The sequence below is a fragment of the Morus notabilis genome, unplaced genomic scaffold (assembly GCF_000414095.1).
Source record: "Morus notabilis unplaced genomic scaffold, ASM41409v2 Scaffold16, whole genome shotgun sequence".
NCBI lineage: Eukaryota > Viridiplantae > Streptophyta > Magnoliopsida > Rosales > Moraceae > Morus > Morus notabilis.
In genome coordinates this window covers 523889-541075 of record NW_010367452.1, presented here as the reverse complement: position 1 = coordinate 541075, position 17187 = coordinate 523889, and the positions used below count along the sequence as shown (strand labels likewise).

The 17187-nt window shown below is 35.1% G+C and overlaps 2 protein-coding genes across 3 annotated transcripts; one reads left to right on the top strand and one right to left on the bottom strand.

Moving 5' to 3' along the window:
• The first annotated feature begins 815 nt into the window (after positions 1 to 815).
• Positions 816 to 6325, top strand: LOC21405105 (translation initiation factor eIF-2B subunit delta). Its single transcript, XM_010112484.2, has 7 exons — positions 816 to 1599; positions 2174 to 2308; positions 3093 to 3448; positions 4084 to 4828; positions 4933 to 5029; positions 5125 to 5179; positions 5918 to 6325. The coding sequence occupies exons 1-7, from the start codon at positions 1065 to 1067 to the stop codon at positions 5978 to 5980; spliced, it is 1986 nt and encodes a 661-aa protein (XP_010110786.1). The 5' UTR covers positions 816 to 1064; the 3' UTR covers positions 5981 to 6325.
• Positions 6326 to 7798: 1473 nt separating this feature from the next.
• Positions 7799 to 12310, bottom strand: LOC21405104 (putative AC transposase). 2 transcript variants are annotated; one of them, XM_024174988.1, is made up of 5 exons: positions 11695 to 12310; positions 11413 to 11488; positions 10498 to 10716; positions 9456 to 10333; positions 7799 to 8994 (listed from the first exon to the last, which is right to left on the bottom strand). In XM_024174988.1, the coding sequence occupies exons 1-5, from the start codon at positions 11704 to 11706 to the stop codon at positions 8077 to 8079; spliced, it is 2103 nt and encodes a 700-aa protein (XP_024030756.1). In that variant the 5' UTR covers positions 11707 to 12310; the 3' UTR covers positions 7799 to 8076. The 2 variants fall into 2 exon arrangements, with proteins under 2 accessions (XP_024030756.1, XP_024030757.1); XM_024174989.1 differs by lacking the exon at positions 11695 to 12310 and having other exon boundaries at positions 10498 to 10837; positions 11413 to 11489.
• Positions 12311 to 17187: the final 4877 nt, after the last annotated feature.

The following is a 17187-nucleotide window of genomic DNA, read 5'->3' as shown; positions in this document are numbered from 1 at the left end:
TGTTTATTTTAATCTTAATTATAATTTTAATATAATTTATACAATAAATAATTTAATAATTATTTATATACAAATATAATTAATAAACAATATTATATATAATAATATATATAATATTAAAAAAATATAAAAAAATTCGGGCAGTCCGGGCGGGTTCAAGCTGTCCGACCGAACTTCGGGTAACTAAGACATGTCCGAAGCCCGTTCAAAGATAAATTCGAGTTCGGACGGGCAACCCAAATTTCTCAAGTAGACAGGCTCAAACAACATATACAAATTTAATTTTGGGAGAAAGAGAGAAATATACCAAGACTTGAGATGAATTAAAATTAATAGGCCAATAGTTTACATAAGTTAATAAATAGGCCAAATTACTGTTTTCGTTCATAATTTGTCTGGTTATGAACTATAACTTGACAAGTTATTATCCATAATTCACAGTTTTTGTTCATAACTTGTCTGGCTATGAATCATAACTTGACAAGTTTGTCCATAACTTATCTGGTTATGAACCATAACTTGACAAGTTATAACCTATTAATTTTTATAACTAAAAATTAGCCTATATACTTTTTTAAGCTTTTCATATTAACCTATTTCTTACTATTTTCGTTTAATTTTTTAAATAATCACGGACAGTCGGTCTAAAGTTGTAGTACTAAACACACCCATCGAAAGTGTTCAGCTATACCTCAAAAAAAAAAAAAAAAAAAAAAGTTTTCAACTATACCGCTATACGACGTTGTCTTCGTGTCGTTCAGAAGTTCAACCATCCACAAGTGTCTTTTTTCTTTTTTAGTTACGTAGCCTCTATTCTCATGATCCCATGACCATCTCATTCCACACCACCATCGCTATCTGCATAGAAAGGCTTCCGAAAAACCAGCCATGGAATTCCCGTTCCACTCAAAACCCTAATTCCCCATAAATCACTCAACTTTTCATGGCCTCCGTATCCAAACCTCCTTCTTCTTCATCCTCACCGCCATCCCCGACACCGCAGGAGAATCTCATCGCCTGACAATCAATCAATTATTCAATCAACCTCTCTCTCTCTCGCCGCCATGGACGCGCGTCGGAGCTCGCGAGCCGTCAGCGACCCCAAGGTCCGCCACGTTGGCTTCTTCACCCCCAACGCCCCGCCCCTCCCCAGCCGAACGCAGTCCGGTCCCCCGGCCGCCGGCTCTCCGCCGCTATCCGAATCTCCGGCGAGCAATTCGTTCTCTCCAGTGATGATTCCGCCGCCGCGTCATCTCTCCGATGTCGCGGAGCGTACGGCCGCCGTGCCGGTTCCGGATTCGGCGTACCGGCGAACGGCTGCCGGGGACCACGTTCCGGTCGGGAGCTACAATCCATCGGAGTCGCTGCTCGGGACCTCGCCCGTGGCGTCGCCGTCGAGTGTGGCGGGCGATGGAGAGTTGGAGTTCTCGGGGGAGTCTTCGGCCAGCTGGCATCGGTGGAGGGATTCTGGAAAGTTCGCTTCGAGCTTTCCTAGCGGCGGATTCGAATTGACGATGGCGAAGGGATCGGAGAATTCGGCCACCAAGGGGAAGAATTTGGCGGCGGCGTCCAATGCAAAAAAGCCTCTTGACGTGCCTGGTAATATTGATTGCTTTTAGTCTTTTCTATGTTTATTTACTGAATTGGAAATAGGATCTGATAGTGATTTTTTATTTGCTTGTTATTGGAGCACTGGAGAATGGAATGAACATCGATTTGTCCTTGTAAAAAGTGATGTAGTCATTATTTATAGTTATTAACAACGATTTGACCTTGTATATAGTCATTGTTTATAGTTTGCAATGACAAATTTTAATGCAAATAGTGATGGCTTGCTAAAACTATAAATTGGTATGCCTACGAAGAGAAAAGTGCTTGAGAAAGACTTGATTTTGAAAGAGTTGAACTACTCTGTTTGATGCGTTCAAAGTTCAATTGGCCATAGTTCTAGAGATGGATGAATTTCGTTAGAGATCTAGTGAAGATTGAACTATTATTGTGAATTTTAATGGGTGAGTATATGGAAACGGCAATAGTTAAATTGTTATTTTATGTTAAGGTTTGTAGGATTTGGTAGGAGAATATTGAATCTGTTTTGGTTTTTTTATCCTGCTTTCTGCGATATTTCTTTTGGAGACTTTGCTCGCATTGTTTAATTGTTAAGTTCTTGCAGAAAAGAGTGGAGGGGTTGTCACAGAAGTGCAGAATGAGCTCCAACCTACTTCAAAACCTTTAAAAGCTAAATCAACCAAGGCTGAAAGACGAGCATTACAGGAGGCTCAACGTGCTGCAAAAGCTGCCACGAAAGGTTCCACTTTTTTTCTCTTTGGCGCACTGTAGCCACTGTTCGTGATTAATTTGTCAAACTATGCATTACCTTCAATGTTTCCCGCACTCATTAGCCTTCGATTTCCTTGGTTGAGTATTTTACATGTCTCATTGACCACCGTGAGAAACATTTTCTTTCTCAATTGAATATTTAAATTATTTACTGGTGATGAATAGAGTAGCGATTTATGCTGTCTAAATTGGATTAATCATGATCAAAAGCATACAATTAAACGCGGGTAAGACTTTCAAGAGTTGACAATTCTGTTTTTTCTTTCCCTCTATCCAGGCAACTCTTATTACACATTGATTAAATTTGTTTGAGCAACATAAAACAATCTACAACTCACTACAACATGCATATGATGCATTTTTTGTTTTGTGTATCTTGAACTTTCTGGTGGCTTTTCAAGTATATTTTGTCTGTTTAATTCTGTGAGACATTGATCAAGTACAAGAGTAATCATAAACTGTTGTGTAGTGTCTAATTTAGTAGATGAACTTATTTACGTTGACTATGGCTTAGTGTTTGCGCCTTTTCATTTCCAAAATTAATTATTATTTGGTGCCAAGGATTGTATGCATTTTGCATGTCGTTTTACGCCATGCGTTCAGTTAGATTGTATATTATGCTCAATGTTAGCAATCTGCATCTTTTGATGTGATTACACATTGTTGTAAGCTAGCTGCTTGTTCACAGCTGGACTCCTTTAATATCACCTGCTTATGCTTCTTTGGTCTCCTTGATCGGAACTTTATTGCAGAAGGAAGTAAATCTGCTACTGTATCTCGGGGAGTTGCTCCTAGTAAACCTGTAAAGCAGCCTTCACAGAGGAAAGATGCTTCTTCAGTTGCACCTTCAGTGGCTGCTTCAGAGAAGAAAGGGGGTGATCGTGCACCAGAGAAAGAAAGGAAGAAAGATGTTCCTCCTCCACGGATGCAATTTGATGATAAGAACCGAGTGGAGAAGGCAAAAAAGCGTTCAGTGTTCCATCAAACCGAAGCTAGAAATAGAGTTGAATTGTTTCGGCATTTGCCCCAATATGAACATGGAACTCAACTTCCTGATCTTGAGTCGAAGTTTTTCCAACTGGAGCCTATGCATCCCGCTATTTACAAGGTATTACTGGTGCCTGGTGGTTAGGCTTGGAAAATATAAGTGGTAAATTATATTCTGCTTTATGAAATTGACTTTCTCATTCAAATAGTCACAAGAATGGAAATATATTACTCACTTTATGAATACAAACTTCAGTTTAACTCTCGTCACGTATATGAGAAAACAACGAGCTGGCATCAGTCTAATGAAATTTTCTGACTTGTGAATGTTGTTTCAATGTCAATCGGTTGCATGCTCAATGCATACAAAGAAACATAAAACAGTTGTTTTCGAGTGTTAACAAAAATTTCACTTTCATGACTTATGTTTTTCCCTTATATTGTTTTGCAAGTTTCCTATTTATATGAAATGTTTTAATAATGGAGGATTTTAATTTGAAAACATGGACTGATCTGTAAACTGCTAAGTTCATGTTTTAGCAGACTTTCTGCTGGCAGTAGTATACGTAAGTATTTTGTTTGTACCATAACTAAGAACATGATGAATGCAATGGGACATGAATGAATGAAGTATTGCACCTCTGAACAGTAGATGTGAATGGTGGTAAAGTAATATCTTACCCATTTGAATGTTTTGAAAGAAGAGAAAGATGTGTCATTGGCTCCATTACTGATATATGATTTGATATTTGTCAGGTTGGATTGCAGTATTTGGCAGGAGACATTTGTGGGGGTAATGGTCGTTGTGTTGCCATGCTCAAGGCATTTGAGGAAGTCATTAGAGATTATTCCACTCCACCGGAGAAAGCTCTTTCCAGGGATCTGACTGCCAAAATCAGTAGTTACGTTTCATTTTTCACAGAATGCAGACCAATTTCTATTAGCATGGGAAATGCAATTAGGTTCATAAAGAGCCGTATTGCCAAGCTACCGCTATTTCTATCTGAATCAGAAGCAAAAGCTGCACTTTGTGCAGATATTAACTCTTTCATAAATGAGAAGATATTACTTGCTGACAGGGTGATAGTAAAGCATGCTGCTTCAAAGGTTAAGGATGGGGATGTGCTTCTCACATATGGATCATCGTGCGTGGTTGAGATGATTCTGTTACATGCCCATGAGCTTGGGAAACAATTCCGTGTTGTGATAGTAGACTCGCGTCCAAAGTTTGAAGGCCAAGCGCTACTTTGTCGATTGGTGGCAAAGGGATTGAGTTGTACATACACTCATATAAATGCTGTTTCGTATGTGATGCATGAAGTGACTAAAGTACTTTTAGGGGCTGCCTCAGTGTTGTCAAATGGAACTGTGTATTCTAGGGTTGGGACTGCATCTGTTGCTATGGTTGCCCATGCATTTTGTGTTCCAGTATTGATCTGCTGTGAAGCTTATAAATTTCATGAAAGGGTACAACTTGATTCGATTTGCTCTAATGAACTAGGTATGTTCTTGTGTAAGGATAAAAACAACTGTTCATTCCTCCTGCTGTTAATTCTACCTTGTTTTTCCCTTGAATGATATTGAGAAAGTTCAAATTGCTTATAGGTGACACTGATGCTATAGCGAAGGTTCCCGGAAGAATGGATGTGAATTATCTAGAGAATTTGGCTAAGAAGGAAAATCTGCAACTTCTAAATCTAATGTACGATCTTCCTTACTGCATCATATGAAGGAGAAGAAAATCAACTTTGTTTAAGATAGTTCTGATGACACTTCTTGTTTTGTGTTTTGTGACAGGTATGATGCTACTCCATCAGATTATGTCTCAATGATTATTACAGATTATGGCATGGTAAGTTATTATGATATTTTCATTCAAAATTGAGGTTTTCTTTTCTTTTTTTTGTTTTGTTTTGTTTCTTTGGTTTTTTTTTTTTTTTTCCAACCAAGAGGCGTGGTAGGAGATACAAATTACAATTACTAATTCTGTTCTTACATCACATTGCCATCTGTGGTTACTATTAAGGAAGGATAAATACTTTTAGATGATTAATTGGTTAACACTAATATCATCTCACGCTTATCTTGTTGAAATCCAGTATTGGTTATTATTTAGATCTTTGAAGATCATTATTTAGGTGAAGTTTTAGATGATTAATTAGCTAATGCTAGTAACATGCTATAATGACCTTATTGGTTTCAACGTGTTGAAAGAATATTTGTTACTAGTAATTGTCACTAACAAGTATTTCTACACCATAATAAAAATTAATAATAATATGATGGTGGTTGCATGCTTAGCCTTTGCTATTTCCAAACCCACCTCTAAATGCGAGTATTGACTAGAACGACAATTAGAATGTGCAAACATTTTGCACGTATGGACAATATTTCTGCATGCTAATTGCAGCTTTTTGATATTTTCATCCATGATATTGATTTCTCATGAATGAAATGTAAAGCAGCAAGATACTCATGATCGTCCATCCTAGAGATGCATGTCAATGCTTAATGGTAGAATCAGGATATTTGGATGCGTGAGAATTTTTGGCTCACAGTTTTTACGTTTTTCTTTTCCTTGTCATTGTAGATCCCACCAACAAGTGTGCCCGTCATTGTACGCGAGTATCGAAGAACGCAGTTATGGTTGTAAAAAGCTCAGATTAAACCTCACAACTGGAGGAATAAGATTTTAAGCCTGGGGGAATTTTTCATAAGAGCTGGTGGTTTCATGTTGGGTATAGAACTCGAGAAAATTTTACATGTCGGCTTTGAGTTTCTCTAACCATTCTTTTTCTAGCAGATTTTTATCTTGTTTATCAATATTCAAAGTGGCTGGGGTTTAGATTTTTCTTTGATGAACGACTCAGGGGAAGAGTGCTTCTTATTGCCTCTCCTAACAGTTTTTGAGGTTCTCTCGTCAATTTTGTGTTACTCTTGATTTTCAAGTTTTCCACATAAAATGATAGATTCGTATAAATTTTAATCGTCCATGATGGTAAACAGTTTGATCTTTTGTCGGATAAAGTTGATCATCTTCCATTCATTATTCAGTGATCATTCATTTTGGTACAGAGCTTTGAATTGATTCGACTTTAATGTACAAACAAACAAAATGGGGTGTACGGCCTCTAAATCTGTGATAAATGTTCAAACAATCACAACTTTACACATCACCGATATGATGTCATGAGGTGTTCCCAGCTTGATGTAGCCCACCGGTTGAAAGGAGCTCACTCACCGGTTAACCGAATCCACCTTTGTCCGGACATATTCCACCACTCAACTGGACATTGCAGACCAGTCAAATTGCACGACATTATCCCTATATTTTAATTTCAAATTTTAAGTTTATTTTGTTATTTTGATATTTCCTTTTTCCAGATAAGGTTGATTCTGCTTTCAAATAGGATGTAGTTTCCTTTTATTTGTTTTGAAAGCCTATTTAACAATATTGATAGGTTTATTATCATTTTCAGTTTTGGTATTGCTATTAAAAACCAGAAAACTTTCTCTACAGTTTGCTTCTTCAATATTGATTCGAATAAATGATGAACATGCACCCTTATTTCCCTTTATACTTCGAGAATCAACAGACCACAAGTTTATCATACCCAGTGTCTACGTACGTACATATACGTCATTCAAATTTTTCTTTGGTACATCATACGTGCTTATTGTGCCAGCATCCTTCACTTTCACTACCCTCTATTAGGGTCATACAAACATGATTTCCCCCCGTGGACCTAGGAACACAAGGTCTCTGTATCTAACTAATTAAAAAGTTATCATTATCATCTCCACTAATAAACAGCATTTTTCAACAACAACAACAACAACAAAAAAAAAAAAAAAAAAAAAAAAAACCCCCCCTTAGCTTTAGAGAGGGCTGCCAATCTGAGTAGCGACACGACGACACGACTCGAGACCCACACGAAGTTAGCGGGTTTGGATTTACTATAAATGGGTGTGAGTCATAATCGGATTGACATGATTATCACGATTAATAAATGGATTGAGTTAGGGTTGACCTTCTAACACGAATTGACACGATTAACAATATGTGTCATCTATAATATAATGATATGTGATATAATATGAAAGTTTATGAGACATTAAATATAAAATAATGTGAATTTTAATATTTGTAGGTAAAATTCATTTATTTTTCATAAAAGAAAAGATAAATTAACTAATAAACATGTTAAATATATCTTGACCGTATTAAATAAGTCATTATTATATTATTTGTTTATTCAATATATTAACTTTTCATAGGTTATACGGGTTGACACCATTAACACGATTAATAAATGAGTCGTGTTTGAGTTGATATTTTTGACATATTTAATAAACATGTCGTGTTTAAGTTAATATTTTTTGAAACGATTAATAAACCAGTTGACACGAACACGACCCACTAATACGAATTGCCATCCTTAGCTTTGAATGCATTTCTCACTATTGTCGCTCGCTCAAATAAGGAAATAGCACTAATTGACTACTTCCCTGTCTGATTAGGGTTGTCTCAAATTTGATATGTACATTCAAATATGGAAAAACTTCACCAAATACATACACAACATAATAAATATTTAAATGATGAACACATTTATTCCTCAACTTGAGGAAGTCAAAAAGTAGCAATATGGAGATGTGACCTCAGTGGTAGTCATATCCTCCTTGGCTTATGGTCAATTGTGTTACAATTACAGCTTCTTGAGTACATCTTCAAGTTTTGTGCCTTTTCTACTTACTTTTGTTTCCTATCTGAGCTAATCTACTGTTATCGGTAGCAGCAGCTGTTGCCAATTCCATTAATCTTTCATAGTCTATTTCAGTTGACTTGAATTTCAATTTCATTCCAGCTAGAATCCATGACCTGACGCAAAGGAGAGCTTGTGTGCTGTCATGAGGCACACAGAGGCGCTGCTTGTCGATCTCATCGCCTTTGCCACAAAATATTTCTTCAGGTACCAATGAAGTTGGTTGCATAGCCAAAAAGTCTCGAGCCATCATGGAAAGTCGTGGGTACCGAGTACTATTGACCTTCCACCAATCTAGAACATCCGTTGGTATTGGAGCCGGAGACTCTGATAGATATTGAGTGAGCTCATCAGTGGCACTACTCATGCTTGCCCTTCGTTTCTTTCGTGCAATTTCCTCTGCGAACGAGACACTACCCCCATCTTCAATATCTTGAGTGCCATATCCACTAGTCATAGATGGGAAATGGCTAGTCGAATAATTTCTTATGAAATGGGATCGTGCTTCCTCGAGAAAATTCTCATTGCTGAGGTTCTCGGGAATTAGTTCTCCTTTGATTCGAGGATCCAGAATTGCAGTCATGTAAGTGAATATGTTGCAGACCTGGTTATTATAACTCCTGGCCTTTTTGGCCATGTCTTCGGCAGCATTCTTCAGCCAGTCTGGATAATGACGAGCTTCTCTGCAGGCAGCAATCATCTCGGAGATGTGATCCATGAAGAAGAGAACCAACCCAATGGTGGGCACCTTGTTTGTGCAGATATTGTTTGTGGTTTTGTAGAAGGGTTCCAGATATTCATGGACAACACTGATTGCGTTTTTTTCAGCAGAGCTCAGTAACATCCTACTGCCTAGCGTCTCCTCATACTTCCTGATAACAGCATCCATAGACTTGCTGGCCTAAATAAAATCCTAGGCCATATTTAGTCAGACTCGGTAAATTCAAAGCCTAAGTAGTAGAACAATTATTAAGATAATGTAATACACAAAGCTTCGTCATTTGAGACGCCCTAAAAGATAATAGTAATGCAAACGAACTGTATGTTACATTCAATATTGGATGCATTAAAAACTAATCAAGATGCATACGTAAGCTATAGATATCACAAATTGCATGATTGACAACAAGAGGCAATACTAGTATTTTATTGGATTCGGCCATTCGGGTGAGTTCACGAGGGTGCAGTGTACCAGATGTCGATTTTCATGCAACAGTAAAAAACATCAATAGGAAAGAGGATATTATTGTAATGTACATATCAAACTAGTGTTTTAGTCAAATGATGCATAGTGCACATATAAGCAAGCTTGTATAACATGCATATTTCAAAGCAGAGTGCTTAGAGCCCGACAGCAAGTACCTTTTTGACAATATCAAGCATCTGATAGTTGCCACTCCATCGTGCTGAAGCATCGAGTGGAAACTTCCAACTACCTTCTTGACAAGCTGCTGCTAATTGAATAAAATCCTCAGAGATTTCTGGGGATGCATTTAACCCCAGTACAAACTCCCGAATCTTAGAGATTATTGGTTTCATCGTTCTTAACCCATCCTCGATGATCAAATTCAAAGAACGAGCTGCACAGGGAATATAACAGAAGGACCCCAATTTTTGAGTATCCAAATCCTCTTTCAAACTATGGCAGGCATGGATGGCACTTTGACTGTTATCATGAGTGCAAGAAAGGACTCTATTCTCAATGTTATACATCTTAAGGATCTTTACTAGGGAGTGATAGATCTCAGCACCCCCACAAGGATAAGGTACGTAACAGATATCGAGTAACACCTTTTGGAACGACCAATTTTCGTCGATCCACTGACATGTTACACTCATGTAATATATCTGTTCATAGGAAGTCCAGAAATCAAGTGTGATGGAGATCCTAGAAGAAACATGCACCAAAGATGCCCTTATATCTTCCTGCATGCTCCTGAATACTTCGTGAAATACTGCTTTATACTTGTCACCTGGCCAAAGTTGAATCAATGGATTCAAGAACTTATAGGAGTTTGCTAGCCATCTTTCTTCCAATGTCGAAGGAGGCAAAGCTGCTACAATAAGCCACTTAACGAGCAACCAATTCAAATGATCATAATCCACTTGAGATGTTTTCGCTTGTGACTGAGGTTTCTTGGCAACAGTTACTGCTACAGGCTGTGGCGTGGAATTAGTGACAGTGTCCCCTGACTTATCATAGCCTGGATGTCGATTACTAAGGTGTCTTCCCAAGTTACCTTCACATAGAGAAGATTAGTGAATATGCTGTATGACAGATGAAAGACTAGATCTGTAGCTAGACAACATGGGACCGACTTTCGTTCACCACAAGCTTAGAATTTTCAAGTTATTGCGAGTGGTATGATCAATATAAATGATAGACCATAGGCAGAGAGGTTACCAGTTGCAGTAGCAATAGAATAACTCTGTCCGCAAAATTTGCAGCGGCGACTTTTTCCATCAGGAGCAGTCTCAAAGAACTTAAGATAGACTGATGTCATCGTCTTTTTTCTTGGTTTTACTGAACTTACAACGTTCGGCTTCTCTGAAGAACCCAATCCAATATCTACCTGATCAATCGGAATGACTGCCATGTCCATCATAGATTTTGGTTCCATATCTACACCAGGAATAAAAGCAAGTCACTCTCATGGATTTCACTCAGTGTGGAAAAGTGAAATCCATATAGCCGACCCCAATTAGTTGGGATTAAGGCTTGTTATTTGTTTGTTTGTTTGTATCTACACCAGGAATAAAAACAGAAAAAAATTACCAGGGACTCACAAAAATAGATTCTTTAAGGTTTGAAACCATAAAGCATCATTTTTTGTATTGAAAACCAATACGCAATATCTAAGATACAAAACAATAACAATAGTTCAATCCTAACATCGTATCAGTTGAAACTAAAGCAACATTTTCAACATATATTCCTATTAAGAACCAATCAAAGTTTCACAAGAAAATTGAACACCAAAAAAGGGAGTAAAACTTTACAAACTAGTGAATCACTCTTACAATCCAATACTTGAAAAACATGAAGCAAGTCAAAATGCATTGTAATAACCACAATACTAAAAGGACTGTCTTTTTTTCTTCTTCTTCTTCTTCTTCTTCTTCTTCTTTTTCTTAACAAGAAAAGACTAATATATCTCCCATAAACTATCTAGGAATAAAATCCCCCATCAAAACCAAACGAGTAAGCTCAAAAACCTCAACTTTGAGAATGCCTTAATGATAAAATACACTAAATACATTAACATAAGTATGAAATGATGAATCAAAAGGCCAACATTGAGTTGAGACTTGAGATTACCTTTGAAAGTCTTGAAGGTGTTATTATTCACACCCCACTCCATTTGGGTCGTTGTTTTTCCACCCACTATTGCCGCCTGACCATTCCATTCCACAGATTAAGTAAAACCAAGATTTTTTTTCCCTCGGAAAAGCTTAAAATCAACCAAAAATAAAATAAAATAGAATATATAAAAACTGCACATTTCAATCATGAACACACCCAGAAAATAAAAATTAAAACAAGAAAAAAGAAAGAACGCACGCATGAATAAATAAGCTGTAGAGAAAATTCAAGACTTACCCCAAAATTCATGAGAAAATGAAGAACTCCAAGAGGAGACTCCTCCCACCAACTACATCATCCCTGCCAAAGCTCCCAATTCCAAACAAGGAAACCCCATAAAAATAAAAAACAAAAATAGAAACTTAGCTGAGGAAGAGAAGAAACTATAACGTGAGAGTTTCTCCCACAAAATCACAATAAGAAAAGAGAATTCAGAAAAAGAAAATCAGAGAGAGAAAAAGATAGGGAAAATTTTTTTGGAGGGAGAAAAGAAAAACAAAAAAGAAGTTTGGGAAGCGGATCGGCGCTGAAAATAAACAGTGAGCCGGATCAGAGCCGATAAAAGAGTAAGAGAACCAAAGGAAGATTTTTAGATCAGCTTTGGTTTTTTTTTTTTTTTTTTTACTCTCTCTTGATTTATGGGTTTTTTCTTTCTTTTTTTTTTTTTTGGGCAGAGCCGCGAGCGACGCCTAAGACTCAAGACTCAGATCTAAAACTGAGAAAGAAACAAGTTAAAGTAAGCTCAGCTGAGAATCAAACCCATTGGAGTTCCTCGGCTTATATATTTTCTTATTTATTTTTTCTAGAGAGAAAGATTTAGACAGAGAGCGAGTCAACTCCACTCATCACTGAGTGGCTCGGCCGAGTCGGTTCTTTTACTTCTTTTTTTCTTTCTCACTCGTGATTCGTGACCCAACTTTTCTCTTTCTTTTTTTTTTTTTTTTTTAAAAAAACCACTTCTTATCAAGTTTTCTTGTTTTTTTTTTAAAAAAAAGGAAATGTACTTTTTTTTCTTTTTTTTATATGATGCATAGCATATAGTTTACTAACAAAAAAAAAAAAATGAAACTACTATTATATAAATTTTAGACTCACATTCTTTTAGAGTGTGATTTGAGTGTAGTTTTTAAATTGAATTTGAGTTATAATTTGAATTTAAAATTGTAACTTAAATAAAGTTGAATAAAGTTGAAACTTAAAAGAACGTGAACTTGAATAAAGTTGTAACTTGAGTTTAAACTTTTTCTAAGTTTTGTTGTAAAAGAACAACCCCTTAATCACTTAAACTAACTTTAAATTATAAGGAGAATTATATTCAATTAAACAAAAACGTACAAACACCAATATAAATTATCTTAAGCCTCATTCATTTCACCGATTTGAGTTTTCAGTTCTAGGTTTCTACAGTAAAAAGCTCTCAGAAAATGTCACATCTATCTTTTTTTGCTACAGTGAAAAGCTATAAGAAAATATCACATCTCAGCTCGAATTGAAAACTTGAATCTACAAAGTGAATGAGACCATAATTTGTGTGATACATGAAACAAAACTCTCAACTGAAACCATGAAATGAATTAAATTTTGTTAAATTTTTATACATTTTTAATTGGTGAGATTTTAAACTAGGAATAAGCATCGGGCGGAATGAGACCAGGTATGTTTCCTCCGCACCCACCTCCGCTTTCACCTTTGCTCCTTATACCCGTTCTCATACTCACATATTCAGGGCCAAGGTTGTGGTCAAGGAATCTTTATTGGAAAGACTTCTCCTATACTTTGTCCATTTATCCAATAAAAAATATAATGATATTATTAATACTTAAATAAATTGCATCAAATTAAATATAAAATTGATTAATATAACATTAATATCTCATAAAAATGAAACAAGATTAGACTTAGGTTAAACAAAGTTGCCATTTATAACAAGAATTTAGAATTTATTAGGGTTTTTTAAGATGGTAAAATAGTAAAATAGTTTTAAATTTTTTTAAAAAACTCATATTTTTAAGTATTATTATAATAAATAATATATATTTGTATTTAAAATATTTTAAAAATTATATGCATATGTATATGGGGCGAGGGCTTTTAATTCAGGGAACAATATAAATGCAGTGTTTGAAGTTGGTTTTATTTTTGTTTTTCACGTTTTTCAAGAACGAAAAAATGAAAATGAAAGAGAAACGACGTTTGGCACAATTAAAGACAAAAAAATGGAAATGAAAATAATTTTTTGGTATAGTATAAAATGAGAGAGAAATAAAAAACGACTTTTAGTCATTTTTCATTTTTTATTTCTGTTTTCTCATCTCTCGAGCACAGATAAAGATAGACATTATTGATTTTTTATACTGAAAATAATCTCTTAATAAAACTACCAATCACATTTTAAAAAATAATTTTTATCTGAGATTAAAAATATTTTTATTTTTATTTTTATATAAAAAATAAAATTATTTTAAAATAAATTCTAAACGCACTTAAACTCTCATACCCGTCCCATCTCTATTTAATAACTCATATACGTTCTATTTAAGGTGGGTACCGACTGGTGTAGGGTAAAATGCTCATCCCTATTTTAAACGGATCTAATGTTTAAAAATATACGTTTTTGAAATACCCAAAACACACTATTGTTTTGTTTGTTAGTGTGTAGCGGCTAACTGATAAGTGAGAAAAAAATAAGTGGAAAAATGAGTTGAGGCTGAGCTGGGGAGATTGTTGAGCCCCAGGTCTGAACTTAGCTTTCCATTCGGCTCCAACCCACTCACTTTGAATCAAACGTTCAAATTGGACCAACCTAGTTGCAACTTGGAACATTAGTTTCGTGGCTTGTGGAAAGTTTTTTTTTTTCTTTTCTTTTCTTTTCTTTCCTAAAGATTATTTTCACTTTTGGAATAATTTGTATTTACAAATTGTCTATTGAAAGTTAACTAATCTCTAACGATTAGTCCATAGTTCGGATTTCCTATCTATTTGTCAACAAGAATAAAAAAGAAAATCCTTGGGAAAGGGCAAAAAAATATATATTCACAAACCATTTGACTAATAGGTCCGAAACAAAAAAAAAATGTTCGAGCTAGTTTTTTTTTTTTAAGAAATTCTCTTAGAGCCTGTTTAGTTCATGGATTAAAATCATTTTCAATTTACGTGTATTTTTTATGAGAAAAAATACTGTAGCGAACCACGAATCATAATTCGAATCAGGGAACGAATCCCTTTACTAAACGGGCTCTTAATTACCTATTTCATAAAATACTTTTAGTATTTAGGAGAGGCAGAATAGGAGCTATCATGGCCGGATGCTCGATACACTGTCGAGCCTTCGGCCACCAATTGTATCTACAAAGCTCATCGTCATATGCTCAGTTTAAATTGGGGTTCATGCCACCAACGGAAGAGGACATTAGTTGGATCAAATTTAAGGTAAGGATGGGGTGGTTGTCATTGTCTTCTTCCTCAACCTACCCTATGGAGAGTTTGGTATGTGAGAGGAATTGAGTCATCTTGTACTGCGTCCGTGATCCTTTGCCATTGTCGCTTGGGTGTGTTTACCAATCACCATTTTTTCTACTGTTTTGTTTTACTAGTGTTGAGGGACCACTCTTTTTTTTGGTGGTTTGATGTTCTAGTTTGTGGATTTTTTTTAATCTTTTATTTGTAATAATGATGATTCTTGCACTGAATAGTTTGGGTTATTACTTTGTTTTTTTTTTTTTTTACTATTTTGGTTGTCCTTTTCGTCCACAAGATACGTCTCTTTGCAATTTTTGTGTAGCCTTCGTGCCGTGGGTTTTTCTACATCAATTGATCAGATTTTTCCACTAACTGCGGAGAGTTTGTTAAAGATCCATATGTATAAATGGTTTTTAGGGTTCTTTTTTGGTGATTCCTATTTATAGAGTCTGGTATACATGATTTTTCCTTGAGTTTCATTTGAGTTTAATTGAATTAGTTATTTGCTTGTGCCATATTTTTTATTGTAGGGGCTATGAGTATGAATTGGTATTTGTATTGTCTTTTTATGTCTTGAAATATACCAAATCTATTTCAAAAAAAAAAAAAAACCCTATAATTTTACTTACTATTTTGAAGTCAAACACATGCAAGAGATCCTTCTTGTGTTAATGAAGGGCAATTTCCAGCATTTTCATACTACATAAAAATGATCATGCTTCAATTACACATAAATTCTATTGGAATTTCAAAAAAAAAAAATCAATTTTAAACCAGTTTGATATTATGATTGAGATATTTTTTAGAGAATGTTATGAATTAATTGGGAGAAAAAAAAAATTTAATTACATGGCCCCACTTGATTTCCAATTCCCACTAGGATTGTATAATTGCATATTTTATTACGGAAAATTCCCCACTAGCTTCCCGTAAGAGTTTGGGATTAATCAAATTTTATTGAGTCTGACTCAAAGTGATCATTTATCAAAGAATGACTTTGATTATTAAGTGATTGAACAACCAGGAGTAATTTACTTACGATACTTAGATGATATTTATAAAAAGTATCTAATAAATTATGAGTTCAATACATCTTGTTTAGCAGAAAGATGGATATTCCTTGCTCATTATCAGACAATCACTTATTCACAAACCTCTTGTGGGGCTAATAGTTTTCATTTCCCATCTCATGGAAAATCTTTTTCCTTCCGCTTACCCCTATTCCTTACCCCTATCCCTCTCTAGGGGTATTTTAGTGATAGGTTGAAGTTTTTACCGAACTCTAATTAGAACACAAATAAAGTAAACGTACACGAACCAATCATAAAGTGAAATAGTTTTTGTTCATAAGTTCCTTTTTATGATTATGTAAATCCACTCAAATCAATTCAATAACGAAACAAGTAACAAATCAAAATAATAGATTCATCTCATATATCAAAAACATTTTGGAATAAAGAATTTCTCTTTTTCTTTTTCTTTCAATATCAGACTACTTGTCTTCTTGTAGTTGGATCTCCAAGTTTTTAGATTGCTCCAAATTTCACTTGAGCATCCAAATCTGGGTTAATACCAGCAAAAACATCACTGAATAGGGTTTTAGTACCATGCCAAATGTGTCCAAAGAAGAAGAGCAGAGCAAACAAAACATGTCCGAACCCCACCTACAGAGTAAAATATCAGACTAATGACGTATACAATACTTGGGGGAATTTGCAAGAAAGAAAAGGACACCAAATTTTATTTGAAATAAAAGATAAACAGGGGAGAAGGGAAGCCCCAAGAGTAACATAATTAGGGCTGACAATCCAAGTAGCGACATGACGACACAACTCGAATCCAGCACGAAGTTAGCAGATTTGTATTTAGTATAAATGGGTTTGGGTTATAATCAAGTTGACACGATTAATAAATTGGTTGGGTTAGGGTTGACATTCTAACACAAAGTGACACGATTAACTATATGTGTCATATGTAATATAGTGATATGTGATATAATATGAAAGTTTATATGACATATTAAATACAAATAATGTGAATTTTAATATTTGTAGGTAAAATTCATTTAATTTTCTTAAAAGAAAAGATAAATTGACCAATAAACATGTTAAACTGTCATGACCGTGTTAAATAAGTCATTATTATATTAATTATTTATTCAATATATTAATTAAAACAGGTTATACGGGTTAACACGATTAATAAATATATCGTGTTTGTTTTAACACGTTTAAGAAACAAATCGTATTTAGGTTAATGTTTTCTGACACA

Excerpts from the sequence above, each read along its gene's own strand:
- LOC21405104 (XM_024174988.1), bottom strand. Across the intron at positions 10,717-11,412 it reads CACCTTCAAGACTTTCAAAG|ATATGGAACCAAAATCTATG; the intron begins GTAATCTCAAGT and ends TTCCTGGTGTAG. Across the intron at positions 10,334-10,497 it reads TTCTATTGCTACTGCAACTG|GTAACTTGGGAAGACACCTT; the intron begins GTAACCTCTCTG and ends CTCTATGTGAAG.
- LOC21405105 (XM_010112484.2), top strand. The coding sequence starts at position 1,065 with ATGGACGCGCGTCGGAGCTCGCGAGCCGTCAGCGACCCCAAGGTCCGC. Across the intron at positions 3,449-4,083 it reads TGCATCCCGCTATTTACAAG|GTTGGATTGCAGTATTTGGC; the intron begins GTATTACTGGTG and ends GATATTTGTCAG. Across the intron at positions 5,030-5,124 it reads CTGCAACTTCTAAATCTAAT|GTATGATGCTACTCCATCAG; the intron begins GTACGATCTTCC and ends GTTTTGTGACAG.